Source organism: Barbus barbus (assembly GCF_936440315.1).
Source record: "Barbus barbus genome assembly, chromosome: 29".
NCBI classification, from domain to species: domain Eukaryota; kingdom Metazoa; phylum Chordata; class Actinopteri; order Cypriniformes; family Cyprinidae; genus Barbus; species Barbus barbus.
This window is the reverse complement of record NC_136757.1, coordinates 1,253,554-1,269,156: the sequence shown is the minus strand read 5'-3', so window position 1 is coordinate 1,269,156 and position 15,603 is coordinate 1,253,554. Positions and strand designations below refer to the sequence as shown.

Sequence of the window (15,603 nt, the reverse complement as noted above, 5' to 3'; positions counted from 1 at the left end):
AATCGATATCACATCATCAACATGAAGATCGCTCATGAAATCATTAACCCAGCCCTACTGCCAAATAGAATCAGTGCATCCCTAGTTAGTGCATTTGAGTTATTTTACAAAAATGGGAAATCTTGCCTTAGCAGCTAGCTGAAATAATAGTTACATTTAAGTAACCCTGGCAGCATGGAAGGCACTTTTTGCTCAGTTCTTCATCACATTATGTCTGATTATAACACATTCAAGTGTTGTTTTCCTCATATCATTTCCTGCTTTCCTGACAGGTGTGTTTTGCTAATACGGTCTTTCTGGAGCCCATCGACAGCATCGAGCACATCCCTCCTGCCCGCTGGAAGCTGACCTGCTACATCTGTAAACAGCGCGGCTCTGGCGCCTGCATCCAGTGCCACAAAGCCAACTGCTACACCGCCTTCCACGTCACCTGTGCTCAGCAGGCTGGCCTCTACATGAAGATGGAGCCGGTGCGTGAGACTGGCGCTAACGGGACTTCATTTAGTGTGCGCAAAACGGCCTACTGCGACATCCATACACCACCAGGCTCTGCCCGGCCCCTTGGGGGTGTGGGAGGGGCCAGTGTAGACTCCTCCCACAGCGATGGTGAGGCGGAGGATGAGGAGGATGTGGCGGGCAGCGAGGAAGACGGGAAGGGCTGGAGCTCAGAGCGCGCCAAGAGGGCCAAAGCCAAATCACGGATGAAGATGAAGAGGGCCAGAAAGATCCTGGCCGAGAGGAGAGCGGCTGCGCCGGTGGTGTCAGTGCCATGCATTCCACCGCACAAGTATGCAAGATATTTGCTTTGATCCCAAAATAATATTAATAAATCACCCCCTATAACATAATGTTGCTCTAACTTTGAGTAATGACACCTGTTTATTTAAAGTGAAATCAAAGAATGAACAGGTTTGATGTACACTGCCGTTCAAAAGTTTTGGATCAGTTACATTTTTAATATTTTTTAATGGAATCTCTTATGCTGCATTTATTGATCTTTATTGATCAAAAATACAGAAAAAAACAAGTGATATTGTGAAATATTTTTGCAATTTCTAAAATTGGTTTCCTATTTTAATATACTTTAAAGTATAATTTATTTCTGTGACACAGTGCTGTATTTTCAGTATCATTACTCCAGGCTTCAGTGTCACATGATCCTTCAGAAATTATTCTAATATGCAGATTTATTATGAGTGTTGAAACTGTTGTGCTGCTTAATATATTTTTGTAACCTGTGATAGTTTTTTTTTGATTCTTTGATGAATAAAAAGTTCAAAAGAACAGCAATTATTCAAAATAGAAATTTTTTCTAACAATGTAAGTCTTTACTTTCATTTTTTTATCCATTTAAATCATCCTTTCTGAATAAAAGTATTCATTTCTTTAAAAAAAAAAAAAAATTACTGACCTCAAACTTTTAAATAGTAGTGCATATTGTAACACAAAATTTATATTTAGAAAAAAACACTGTTCTGTTTAACATTTTATTTATCAAAAAATCTGGAAAAAAGTAACAGGTTCCAAAAAATATGAATGTTTCCAACATTGTAATAAATCAGCATATTATTATGATTTCTGAAAGATCATGTGACACTGAAGACTGGAGTAATGATGCTGAAAATTCAGCTTTGCTTCATAGGAATAAATCATATTTTAAAGTATATTAAAATAGAAAACTATTATTATTTTAAATTGCAATAATATTTCACACAATTACATTTTTGATCAAATAGATACAGCCTTGATGAGCATAAGAAACTTCTTTATAAACATTTAAAATCTTACTGATCCCAAACTTTTGAACGGCAGTGTAATTTCAAACGTTTAATGGTTCTTTAGGAAATGTAATGGTCAGATGAAATGTGCAAAGCGCTCTGACACTCCAGAAGCTCTAGTGTGACCGAGCGTGTGGTGTCTCCTGCTGTAGGTTAAGTAAGATCACGAGTAACCTGACGGTGCAGAGAAAGAGTCAGTTCATGCAGAGGCTTCACAGCTACTGGACGCTGAAGAGACAGAGCCGCAACGGCGTTCCTCTCCTGCGGCGTCTCCAGACGCACCTGCAGTCGCAGCGCAACGCTGAGCCGCTCCCCGCCACGGTCTGTACACGGCACGATTCACCGGGAGAAACACCAGCAGGAGCTTCTCACTGATGCTGTGTTTGTTTGTTTGAACAGAGGGATGGCCAGGAGAAACACTCGATCCTGAAGGAGCAGCTTAAAGCATGGCAGAGACTCCGTCACGACCTGGAACGAGCCCGGCTGCTGGTGGAGCTCATCCGCAAGAGAGAGAAACTCAAGAGAGAGACTGTAAGGCCCAATCCCAATTCTATTTTATATCCCTTCGCCTACCCCTAAGAAGTGGTACACCACTGCTATTAGGGATGCACCGATACTGGTATCGGTATCGGGCCGATACTGAGCTCCTGTACTCGTACTCGTTAAAATGCCCCGATACCAAACGCCGATACCACACAGCATGTGATAAGTGCCATATTCAGACAAAGAAATACAGACAACAGAACAACAGACAGCAGAATGGAGTTATTAGAGATTAAGGATGTCTACGAAGTATATGCATGCAATGAAATTAATGTTAAACATTCAGTATTGACGCCTGTATAGCTGATGTGCGCGAGCTGATGGGCTAAGCAAAGCACGCTGAGTGGATTGAGCGCGCGGCGGCGCAGATGAGTGAGCTCGTCGAGTGAATATCCCTTTCTCACAGACATCACTGGATAGTCTGTAGTTCGCTCGGATATGTCAAAAACAAGTAAGTAAAACAATACACGAGTTACTTAACGGTAGGGAGGGAGAGAGAGAGAGAGAGAGTGTGCGCGCACTTCTGTTGTGTGATCTTTATTGATGTTCGCTCACTTGGCACATGCATCATTTGGCTTAAAACTAAATCGTAAATATAAGACAGTTTATAGGGGTATTCACTATAAACCATAATTTATTTTCAACCTTAAGCATACACGACATTCTGGCGAAAGTGAAACTAACAGCCTATGCGCTATGTTCTGTATTTGTCCCTCTCATTCTGCACCAGTACAAATACGTGCGCGCGTTGCACGTTTTGCTTGCTTCATGAGTGATTATACATTATATGAGTGGCTTTGGAATATAAATTGCTGCACGTTTCAGATGAAAAAAAGCAACTTTTATTTCTGAAAATATCACAGTTAGGAGATTTATAACCAGTGGTTCCCTGCATTATTACAGCAAAACACGCAATTACAGTACTGAGCCGCTGCAATGGAGCCGCTATTAAATTAAAGATGATGTACCATAGAGCAAAAAAATGAACAGTGAAAGTAAATAACCGAAGATCAAAGGAGCAAAGAAACTTGTCAACGCTGCCTTGTGACTTTTATTAATAACAGTTTAAATATTCGCTACAGTATATTTTCCAACAATGAGGATAAACACACTCATTGTAAAGAGAGACGTGCATAACCGCAACTTTCATCTCTCAAGATTCAAGATTCAAGAGTTTTTATTTGTCACATACACAATTATACAGGGTATAACCAGCAGTGAAATGTAGGTCAGGTCCGCTCCAAGGACAGTGCTATTATATAGAATACAATACTCTCTCTCGAATAGGCAATATTTAAGAAAAAGGTTTAGAGATTACTAATTATTGGGGGGACTAGCCCCCCTTGATGTCTATTAGGGCTCAAAAACTAAATTTTAATTTTGGACTTAAATATTATCAATATTCGAATTATATTTGAATTTAAAAGGCATAATTTCAGTTAGGGGGGAAAAAGGTTTTGGCTTCTCTCCTGAGGCCACAAGAGGGTGCATCGAGCAAAATATTATTAATGCACGTTTCTTCAAAGCAATAAAATAACACAACTTCCTTTGTAAAAGTGCATAATGTTTATAAACCATATATAATTAAGTTGCTTAAACAATTAGATTCAAAACAGCATCATGTATGTATGTGTAGTTTAATACAAAGGACCGAAAATCAGTGCTGGGCGGTATGACCAAAAATTTATATCACGGTATTTTTAAAAATGATACCGGTTTCATGGTATATGACGGTATTTATTTTTTCATGCATGACCGGGTGTTAACCACATTTTCTATTGACTGAGACAGGAAATACTGCAGTAGATTGACTGAGAATGCCCTATTTTACTGTCATGATGAATTCCACACTAAATAGTGACTAAACACGACCCATTAATTAATGTTAACCAGGAGTCACTCTGATTTATAATCGTGACATCGTCTGATAAAATCAACATGCATCTACACTAAAGAGCGACTGTATGTGGTGGTTTTGGCTATATTACTTTTTTTTTAGTCTCATGCAGTGCACTGCCTGCGTCTGAGCAACAAACTAAAAAACAACAAACAAAAAAGAGCGACAGGTGCCTGGAAACGCTGTTTAGTGCTCATTTACTGATGAGTCTGCTGCAGTACGGCCAGCTGAATGCGCTGCTTCCCTGCCGCTCACTGCAGAACAGACACAGAGAGAGGTGACACTGCTCCGGGAGACCTCGCGCTCGTGGGGCAGCACTGGAGACATCTTTCAACCATAGCTAAGGTTTATCCAAAAAAAGTTACTAGGTTTGTCGGTATGTATATTCTATGGGAAAAAAGCCGCTAAAAGGGTCTGAAAGTTTCTAAATCTAGGGCTGAAGTCGCGCTCGTGTGTGAGAGACGTGGGAGCTGATGGCAGCGGGCGGTGGATATTGTGGATACGTTCTTCTGTGTCATCACGTCCTACAGCTTCAGTTTCTGAACTTTTACGCTTAGTAATACACAGCTGTGTCCTCTCCACAGCACAACAGTGAAAAGAGACCCTCTCAAACAGTGTTGCGTTCCAAACGTTGTTTAAACGACATATTGCCATATTTAAAAAATTCGTATCATAAGAAAAATAAACACTGGTATTCTGTATGAACCGGTATACTGCCCAGCACTTTTTTGACTGACGTGTATTTCTGTGTTTGTTCAGATCAAGATACAGGAGGTGGTGTTAGAGATGCAGTTGACTCCATTGCTGGTGTTGTTGCGAAGCACACTGGATCAACTGCAGGAGCGGGACACCAATAACTTCTTCACCGAGCCTGTACCTTTAAGTGAGGTACATACACACGGCCCTTACAGAGGTGTCTTGAACTCCTCTAGGATATTGGATAATCTATAATCTTTCATAGTAATTCTGCTGCTGCTTGTCTTTTGTTTTTTGGTATTGTGTTACATAATGTGAAGCTGTTTTTGCGCTGATGCCAGAATTTTCATCCCCTCAGAGGACCTCAGATGATGCCAGCCTCAAACAACATTCAAAACGATCAAATTTTGCTACAAGTTTAATTGCAGCTTATAATCATTGCAGTTAATGGTGTTCACCGTCTGTTTGATTACATGTCATTAACTAACTGCAAGAAATTTGACTGTACATTTCTGCCATATGGACATCAACTTCACACAGTCACCACTGATAAGATGCAACTAAATATAAAGTAGAAACTTTAAAATAGAAACTTTCTGTAAAGCTGCTTTGCAACAATTTGTATCGTGAAAAGTGCTATACAAATATACTTGAATTGAATGTAGTTCTCTAAATACTTCAGGTATAGCTCTTACTGTGAATGTGGTTGTGTTGTGTCTTCTCCAGGTCCCAGATTACCTGGACCACATCGAGCGGCCAATGGATTTCCAGACCATGTGGAAGTGTTTAGAGTCGCATCGCTATCTCAGCTTCGAAGCTTTCGAGGGTGACTTTCTGTTGATCGTCAACAACTGTTTGAAGTACAACGCCAAAGACACTGTTTTCTACCGTGCTGCGCTACGATTGCGAGAAGCAGGTGGCGCCGTTTTACGGCAAGCTCGCAGACAGGCAGAGAGAATCGGATTCGATTACGAGACGGGCATGCATCTTCCTCGAGAACCAAGCCCGGATTCACCGCACGAACGAGAGAGAGATCGAGAAAGAGACAAAGACAGAGACCGAGAGAGATCAGCATCACTCATTGATGACGGTGAGTATGTTATCTAACAGAAAATTACAGTAGCATTCAACTTAGTATTCTTAGCATATTAAATGCCTAGGGATGTCAACTTTCGATCATTCCCACGATCGATCATCGTTTAAATTAACGATCAATTAATCGATTAAACCTTAGTACTGAGAAATGCGTCTATTGCAGTGGCATACAGTTCTGGCATCAAAACACCAGCTTCCTCACTCGAATGAAAGGGGTTTTTAATCTAAATAAAGGGCTAGTAGCGGGATTGTACAATTAACAGATGTGATACTGATCATTTGATAAAATGAAGAGAGCGCACTGTAGTTACGTTTGGGATCATTATACTTTCATATTGTATTTTATTGTATTTTAAAACTAAATCGCAATGTTTGCAGTTGACACTCCCGCTCAATACGGAGATGGCAGAAAGTGCAGTTTGTTTTCTTTATTTTATAAAAGCACAACATTTTGTTGACATTGTGAGTGCACACAAATAAAAGTAGACCCTTTACAGTGTAGAATGATGTATTACTCTTACATTTATGAGCAAAACATTACGGCGTAGTTTAAGTTGTTTCCACTGTTATTAAGAAAAACATGCAAGTGATTGCGCTGACGCCTCCATGTCCTGCAACACACGCCTCAGCTTCCACTCGCCGCACAAACTGTTGATATGCATCTAATATTGCATATTTATCTAGGTTAAATGTTTAAACTTAATATTGTGATATGCTTGAAGTGTTTTATATCTATAGATTTTATTTTAGGCAAGCCGTGATGATTTGAGAAGGCTGAATTGATCAAACATTTCAACTCAATGTCTGCCGCTGTATTTAACAAACAAAAAGTGTTCCAAACATATTTCTAAATGAACTTAATAAAGAAACTAAAATTAATAAAACCACTTTGCCATTAAAAACCAAAACTATTTAATGGCTGCAGTGTGTAATGAGGAAGAGAGAAAGAGAAAAAGACACGGGCTCCAGTCAGACTCAGTGGGAAATAAAAGATTTCGTGGCCGTGAAGTAAGAATTCGTTCCTACGACTAAATTCTTTCCCAAATTAATAAAACATGGACCATGGCCACAAATTTATAAGTCGTAGGAACAGGTTATAGAAATGAAGTATACATAAAGCGCAGCGCCCAATATGAAACAAGTGGCCTATCTGGGGAAATTACAATTAAACAGGACTAAATTTCTATTGCTTTCCATGTTGAAGGACTTTATATTGTTTCTATTTCAATGTACTTTTAAAGTTTGGATCACATTAAAAGCGTAATTTGTACATTATTGAATTTTTTTCTCAAAGATCCAGCCCAAAATTAAACTGCTTAATCGACCGTCGATAGCTTTAATCTCGATCGTTGATTAATCGTTGACAAAATCATACACAGTTGTAGTTTTGACAAAGTTTAACTAATTTTGTAGTAAAAAAACATTAAATCGAGATTGTACACTGTTTTCAGACATGTTTAAAATTTTGGTAATAGGATTTCAGATATTGTAGTCCTCAGAAAATAAATGAACGAATGAGTAAATAAATGAATGAGATGAACAGTCTAGTGGTTCTCCAAAGTAGACCAAAAAGTAAATTTAGGCCCTAGCCCGGCCCGTGTCCGACGGCTCATCAGAATTACCGACCCGAGCCCGTCTTTTTTCCTCCTTCCCCCAAAACAGCTTATACTAACTGTTTCAGCCATTAAAATAGTGCAGTTTTGTATGTTTAGGAAAAGTGATTAATTTGTTTCTTCAAGTTAATTTAGAGAAATGTTTGGAGTATTTTTTGTTCGTTAAATATAAGTTTTTGTTTTTTAAAGTAACGGCCAGCTGATCTTAGCCTATGTTTGATCAATTTAGCCTTCTCAAATCATCACGACTTAAATAAAATAAAATCTATAAATATAAAACAGTTCAAGCATATAACAATGTTTAAACGTTAAACCTAGATAAATATGCGCTGCATCCAGTCGTTTGTGCGGAGAGTGGAAGCTAAAGCACAGGACGGGGGGGTGGACTCGTTTAAAGTAATGTAGTCATCTGGTTTTATACAGGTTTCTGTTAAACAAAGCACATCTAGTTTATGGTCCGTGATCATATCATTTACAAAAAGCTTTTGTAGAAAGGGATCTAATATTCAATAAGCCAAGCTTTATCATTTCTTTATCTGTATTATATCTGTTTTTTATTTGTTGAACATCAATTAAATTGTTACTCTTACTTTGGTTTGGATGTTTTCTGTATTTTCTAGTTCGGGGAACAGACACAGTCTCTATAGTGTGATATCTAGGTGAAAGAGTCTCTATGTGCTGAGAATTAACTGACTTCTGTGACGTGAGGCGGCTAGCAGACGGTCGGTTTAGCCAGTCTGTCTGCTTCCTGACCTGGGCCCCAGTTAGTCAAGTACGGCCCCAAAAACTCTTCCAATTGTCTATGAAACCTATATTATTCTGCGGGCACCACTTAGACATCCAGCCATTGAGTGACAGCAGTCTGCTATGAATCTCATCACCCCGGTAAGCAGGGAGCGGACCAGAGCATATTACAGTGTCTGACATCATACTTGCAAGTTCACACACCTCTTTAACATTATATTTAGTGATCTCCAACTGGCGAAGTCGAACATCATTAGCGCCGACGTGGATAACAATCTTACTGAATTTACGTTTAGCATTAGTCAGCACTTTTAAATTTGCCAAGATGTCAGGCGCTCTGGCTCCCGGTAAACAATGGACTATGGTGGCTGGTGTCTCAATTTTCACGTTCCGTACAATAGAATCACCAATAACTAGAGCACTTTCATCAGGTTTCTCAGTGGGTGCTTCACTGAGTGGGGAGAACCTGTTTGATGTTCTGACCGGAATGGAAGAGTGGTGTTTTGACCTGTGACTAGGCCGCCTCACAGTCACCCAGCTGCCTGCTGCCCGGGATCTACCGCTATCTAACAATGTACAGGACTCCCTGAGCTAGTCGCATCCAAAGCAGTATCTACAGCCCTCACATTCTTACTATCCTCAAATAAACTTTGGATGCGCGTCTCTAATTCTGAAACCTTCTCTGTCAGCCTAACTATTTCCCTGCATTTATCACATGTGAATCCCTTGCAGCTGACAGAGAGAGATAAACTGTACATGTGGCAAACAGTGCAAATAACAATAGCAGGAGAAGCCATTACTCACCGTGATTTGAAGAATGATTAGCTTACCACTGTTGTTTGAACTCATGAAAAACGTAGCGAGAAAAAAGAACACAATAATTGGTGCGAATATAGATGCGAATGGAACCGCGAGTGACAAGCTAACCGGCTAACGAACGCTAACATGCAGCACTCGCGGTTTTAAAACACGAACGATCAAATTAGTTTGATAGATAATACCAGAAATATGGTGGGAATTAAGTTATATATTATCACTTTAAACAACAGAGAGTGAAAGTAAGATAGAGATTCAATAGAAAAGCGAAGCTACACGGAGCTACAATCTCTTAGCAGCACGACAGATGGAAGCAGTCGATCATCTGTAGTGCAACCAAAGGTTAAGCAACTCGCTTCACTGACGGTTTTCTGAAAAGCCAAATGAAGGTTTCAGGTCGTGTTTTGCACCTTCTTACATGGAAAGTGAATGTTCTGTTGTGGTCTTCTCTGGCAGATTTCCTGGTGGAGAATCGGCGGCGTTTGCCCGTAGAGGAGCAGCTGCAGATCCTGGAGGCGCACTACATTGATGTCATGTCAGGGAAGCACAGCATCGGTCAGTCGCGGCGAGCTAAAGCCCTGAAGAAAGAGATGACGGTACTGAAGCGGAAGCTGGCCCACCAGCGCGAGGGCATTTGTGGCATGGGCAGCCTCGAGTCGGGCCTGTCTCTGGAGCACGGCTCGGTCCTCGCGCATCGCGGCTCAGGGGGAAACCGTCACGATGAAGGAGAGAGCAGCAGCCACGAGATCGGTGGGAAAGGTCAGGAAACACCACAGACAGCTTTGAACCAACCCATGCAACTCATCCAGTTTTTATGTGATGCCTCAAATCGTGCAGCTTGTTGAGGAGAGGTGTGCTGTTAGTTTACAAATCAATCAGACTTGAGATTTTCCCCCGGTGGAGAATAAAACAGGTTCAATAAATTGCATTAAAGGAGGGACCCAAACCATGGAGAACAGAATATCACAGTAATACTCAAAACGGGCAAACACCGTTCATATTTTCTTCTGAAAATCTAGGATCTAGAGGCTTGCATTCTTTTTATGCTGTATTTGAGTATGCACTAGGGCTGCCACTAACGAATATTTTTATTTCCATTTATCTATCGACTAATTTTTCGATTAATCGGTTAATCTAAACGATTAATTTCCCGCAAAAAATCAACAATTTTACTTAAAAATATTGTATTAAACCAAATGAAATCCAAATTTCTATGAAATCCTTTTTTAAAGCAAAAGTGAAGTGTAACAGAGTGCAAGAAGAAGCAGGTGTCCATCTCATAATCACTGAAATCAGTTCAATATTATAGTGTGAGAATGACATCATATCCATGTGTTCTAGTCTAAAAATAACATTATCATCAAAAAACACTTAAAATCGACTAAAATCAGCGAATCGCGACAGCCCTAGTATGCACTATCATTTTATTCATCTAAACTAGTACATTACAGCATCCAATAAACTTTGGATATAAAGTCAAATATGAAAACTTTCATGACCACACAAACCAGGTTACTAGTATTCTTATTATTAAATATACGTCGGGCTAATGTTTGAACACATGAACATAATGTTGGTGGGGATGGTTGAGCACTAGACAGTATGCTTCTGTTCATAGATGGCACATCTCAATTAAAATGTATAGTGTTATTTCTATGTAAATTAAGGAAGCTCCCATTGCACTTAAAATTACCATAGAAATTATTTAAATAATATAATTGGCCGCAAAAAGCTGATTTGTGTATTGTTGGATTGAACTGATACACCAGTTACTGTTGGTCCACATCGATAACTGAAAGAAAAGTAAAGAAAAAAAACCGGCATACTGTTTTATCTGCTATTATAAAACTTTAATATATTACACCATTCGACCCAAACAAGGTCTTCGTCAGGTCTTTGCCACTTTAATAGCTACCACACAGACCACACCGTTTACTGTCTCTGTATTTTACATATTAATTCAGTCATCCTCAAAAACTGATTCTTTTTAAATGGACACATATTTGTGACCCTGGACCACAAATCCAGTCGTAAGGGTCAATTAAATTATTATTTTTTTATTTATTTATACATCATCATCAGTTGAATAAATAATCTTTCCATTGATGTATGGTTTGTTAGGATTGGACAATATTTGTCTGAGATACAACTATTTGAAAATCTGGAATCTGAGGGAGCAAAAAAATCTAAATATTGAGAAAATCTCCTTTAAAGTTGTTCAAATGAAGTTCTTAGCAATGCATATTACTAATCAAAAATTAAGTTTTGCTATATTTACGGTATGAAATTTACAAAATATCTTCATGGAACATGATCTTTACTTAATATCCTTATGATTTTTGACCCATACAATGTATAGTTGGCTATTGCTACAAATATACCTGTGCTACTCATGACTGCTTTTGTGCTCCAGGGTCACATTTAGGCTTTCTATCTCTCTGTAGATCTGAGCACATCATCTTCTGCTCTGGCCCCTGAGGTCGGCCGGCGTACCTCTGTCCTCTTCTCCAAGAAGAACCCTAAAGCCGCCGGGCCTCCTAAGCGCCCGGGTCGACCTCCTAAGAACCGAGAGGCGCTGCATGGGCCGGGGGTGCTGGGGCCCAGTCCAATAGGCCCTCCGCAGCTCCCCTCGCTCACCTCGTCCCGCAAGAGACCCCACAGTCCCCAGTCCAGCTCCAGCTCTGAGTCCGACAGCGAGCACGATCACCTCATACTGGGTACGTCTGTTCCACACGCTCACAGAAACACCCTTCTAAGGCAGCATCAAGACTGACATGCAGCCCTTACCATACTCTACTAAGCATTTTATACACAGCATCCAGAAATAATGCATAACATCATCCACGTTTTAATTAGATGTGAGTATTTTTAAAAAGTACTTCTGGATATTTAATGAATATGACTTTGCGAGGGAAAGTTTCATTTAAAGACCAGGTGACATTAAAGACTGGTGGGGATGTAACGATATCAAAATTTCACAATACATTAATATCGCGATATGAAGTCGATGATACGATATTTATTGCGATACTTAAAAAAAGACAAATGAAGAATTGGAAAAAAATGAAAATTTTGTACATTTTAAAGTTAAATTATTCTATCTTGTGCACTTTGAGAGTTCAAAATTAAGAGCCCCAACTCACTTCAGTCAGGAAAAAGTCGGTGAATTGACTTGTAGCTGAACTTTAAAGGGGACTCAACCCTCTTTTTATTTGTGATATACTGTCTCAGTCTAATTTACATTCACACTGCTGTTTTAGAAGCCAAACAAATTAGAATTCAGTGTGAACGGAGTCGTTCTGAGACGTGGAAAACACCGGATCACGAGCTGATCGTCTGAATGAAGTGTGCGCTTCGCTTTGAAATGCACTGCAAAAACAGACTTGATGAGAGATTAAGCCATATTGTGCTTTCAGTTTGAATTCCTTTGACAGACACTGTGCCAAAGCATAATGGCCCAAAACACAACTTTAAAGACCTTTTATGTTAGAATAAGAAGTTTAAATATATTTTAAAAAGTAACATTTTTCCCAGAAGACCTATCGTTTTATATCGTCATGTGACCACGATAATATCGAGATGTTGATCATATCGTTACATCCCTACAGACTGGTGATTGGCTCTTTCATTTGAAAGGGAGGAGGTGGCATAAATGTATACGCACAACAATTTCATAATGTTATGAGATTAATGTTATTTTAAATATCCTCTATATGGTATATACATTTTAAAACAACTAACAGGAACTCGTTACAAAGCTGGGGCTGTAATATTAGGGGGCAGTCGTGGCCTAATGGATAGAGTTGGATTTATAACCTGAAGGTCGTGGGTTCGAGTCTCAGGTCCGGCAGGGATTGTAGGTGGGGGAGTGAATAACCAGATTAGATTAGATTAGATTCAACTTTATTGTCATTGCACATGTAAGGTACAGGGCAACGAAATGCAGTTAGCATCTAACCAGAAGTGCAATAAGCAGAGGTACAGGATATACAGTGCCTGCAATATGTTACATATGTACAGAATATACAGATAAGGCAGTACTATGGACATAATTTACAAGTTTTTAAATACTATCAGTATGATATACAGATGGGTGATATGAACATACTATACAGATGGATTGTGCAGTAAATGTATGTACACTATGAGCAAAAACTATGAAAATAATTACAAATGGATATGAATAAGCTATAAATTAATATATATAAACACTAGTGCAATGAACATTGAAAGTGCATAGAAATAAAAATTTACAGTACATAATACTCAGTGTGTAGATTGGTTGTTTTTTTTTGTTTTGTTTTTTTAATCGATTTAATGATGGGGAGCGGTGAAGAGTTTGTAGTGGTGTGTGAGGGGGGTATCATTGGGCAGAGTTTAGTAGGGAAACAGCTGTAGGGAAAAAGCTGTTCCTGAGTCTGCTTGTCCTTGTTCGGAGGCTCCTGAAGCGCCTCCCAGAGGGCAGTAAGTTAAACAGTCTATGGTCAGGGTGAGAGGAGTCCTTAAGAATGCCGCGAGCTCGACGTAAACAGCGTTTTCTCTGGACGTCCTCAATGGCAGGGAGTGGTGTCCCTGTGATGCGTTGGGCGGTTTTCACCACCCTGTGAAAGTACATAGTACTTTCACCCTGTTCATTGCACTAGTGCCTTGCGGTCAGCAGCTGAGCAGTTCCCATACCAGACTGTGATGCAGTTGGTCAGGATGCTTTCAATTGCACACCGGTAGAAGTTCCGCTGGATGATTGGAGACAGGTGGTTCTTCTTCAGTGTCCTAAGGAAGAAGAGGCGTTGGTGGCCTTCTTGACTAGGCTGGATGTGTTGGTGGTCCAGGTCAGGTCCTCCGAGATGTGGGTTCCCAGGAACTTGAAGCTGGAGACACGTTCAACAACCATCCCGTTAATGTGGATGGGGTCATGCGTTCCAATTTTCTTCTTCCTGAAGTCCACAATAAGTTCCTTTGTCTTGCTGGTGTTGAGGAGCAGGCTATTGTCAGCACACCATGCAGCCAGGTGCTGTACCTCCTCCCTGTAGGCAGTCTCATCGTTGTCTCTGATGAGGCCAATCACTGTGGTGTCGTCAGCAAACTTGATGATGGAGTTGGATCCATGCACAGGCCTGCAGTCATGGGTGTAGAGGGAGTAGAGAAATGGGCTCAGCACACAGCCCTGTGGTACGCCGGTGTTGAGTGTGATGGTGGTGGAGCAGGTGAGGCCTGACCTAACATGCTGAGGTCTGTTGGTCAGAAAGTCCATAATCCAGCTGCAAAGGGAGGTGTTAACACCCAAGTCTCCAAGTTTAGTGGTCAGCTTGGAGGGAATGACGGTGTTGAATGCTGAGCTGAAATCAACAAATAATATCCGTGCATATGTGTTGTTGTTTTCCAGGTGTGTGAGTACCGAGTGCAGTACTGTGCCTACTGCATCCTCAGTGCTTCTATTGCTTCTATAGGCAAATTGGTGTGGGTCCAGTGTGGGTGGGAGGCAGTTCTTGAGGTGTGCCAGGACCAGTCGCTCAAAGCACTTCATAACAATGGGTGTGAGTGCTACGGGGCGGTAGTCATTCAGGCACGTTGGGGAGGAGTGTTTCGGCACTGGCACAATGGATGTGGACTTAAAGCATGTTGGCACCATTGCTTGGGTGAGTGACAGATTGAAAATGTCTGTGAAGACCCCTGCGAGCTGCTCTGCACATGTCCTGAGCACACGTCCAGGAATGCCGTCGGGGCCAGCAGCCTTGTATGCGTTGATCCAGCTCAATGCTGTGCAGACATCTGTGGAGGTGAGTTTGAGGGTCTGATGGTCTCCTGAGAGTGTGATCTTGGTGGCTGTCTCCTTCTTGTTGTTGTCAAAGCGAGCATAAAAGTCATTTAGCTCGTTAAGGAAGGAGACGTCTGTGACCGTTGGAGTGGAGTTGCATGGCTTGTAGTCACTGATGACCTGGATGCCCTGCCACATGCGCCGGGGGTCAGAGTTGGAAAAATGCTCCTCTATCTTTAGCTTGTAGCAGTGCTTGGCCTTCTTGATGCCCCTCTTCAGGTTAGCCCTGGATATGCTGTAGGCCTGAGCGTCATCTGATCTGAAAGCAGTGTTGCGGGCTTTCAGCAAGAGCCGCACTTCCTTGTTCATCCATGGCTTCTGATTAGGGTACGTTGTGATCTGTTTCTCTGTTGTGACACTGTCAATGGAGGTATTGATGTAGTCCAGTACAGAGGTGGTATAGATGTCAATGTCCGTGTGAGAGCCACTGGCAGCCTGAGAAGCAAACATACTCCAGTCTGTGTGTTGAAACTTGTCCTGAAGTACAGACTCTGCTCCCATTGGCCACACTTTGATGGTCTTCACTGATGGCTTCACACGGTTGATGAGGGGTGAATACTTGGGGGTGAGAAACAAAGAAAGGTGATCAGACTGTCCGAGGTGGGG

At 40.9% G+C, this 15,603-nt stretch overlaps 1 protein-coding gene across 1 annotated transcript in view; it reads left to right on the top strand.

Moving 5' to 3' along the window:
- The window catches only part of brpf1 (bromodomain and PHD finger containing, 1), a 47,188-nt gene that overhangs the window by 22,956 nt on the left and 8,629 nt on the right, over positions 1-15,603 (top strand). Inside the window, exons 5-11 of the mRNA XM_079385080.1 lie at positions 273-787; positions 1,931-2,099; positions 2,178-2,309; positions 4,978-5,106; positions 5,641-6,004; positions 9,639-9,941; positions 11,627-11,899. Coding sequence (XP_079241206.1) covers positions 273-787; positions 1,931-2,099; positions 2,178-2,309; positions 4,978-5,106; positions 5,641-6,004; positions 9,639-9,941; positions 11,627-11,899 — 1,885 coding nt within the window. The remainder of the gene's footprint in view (positions 1-272; positions 788-1,930; positions 2,100-2,177; positions 2,310-4,977; positions 5,107-5,640; positions 6,005-9,638; positions 9,942-11,626; positions 11,900-15,603) is intronic.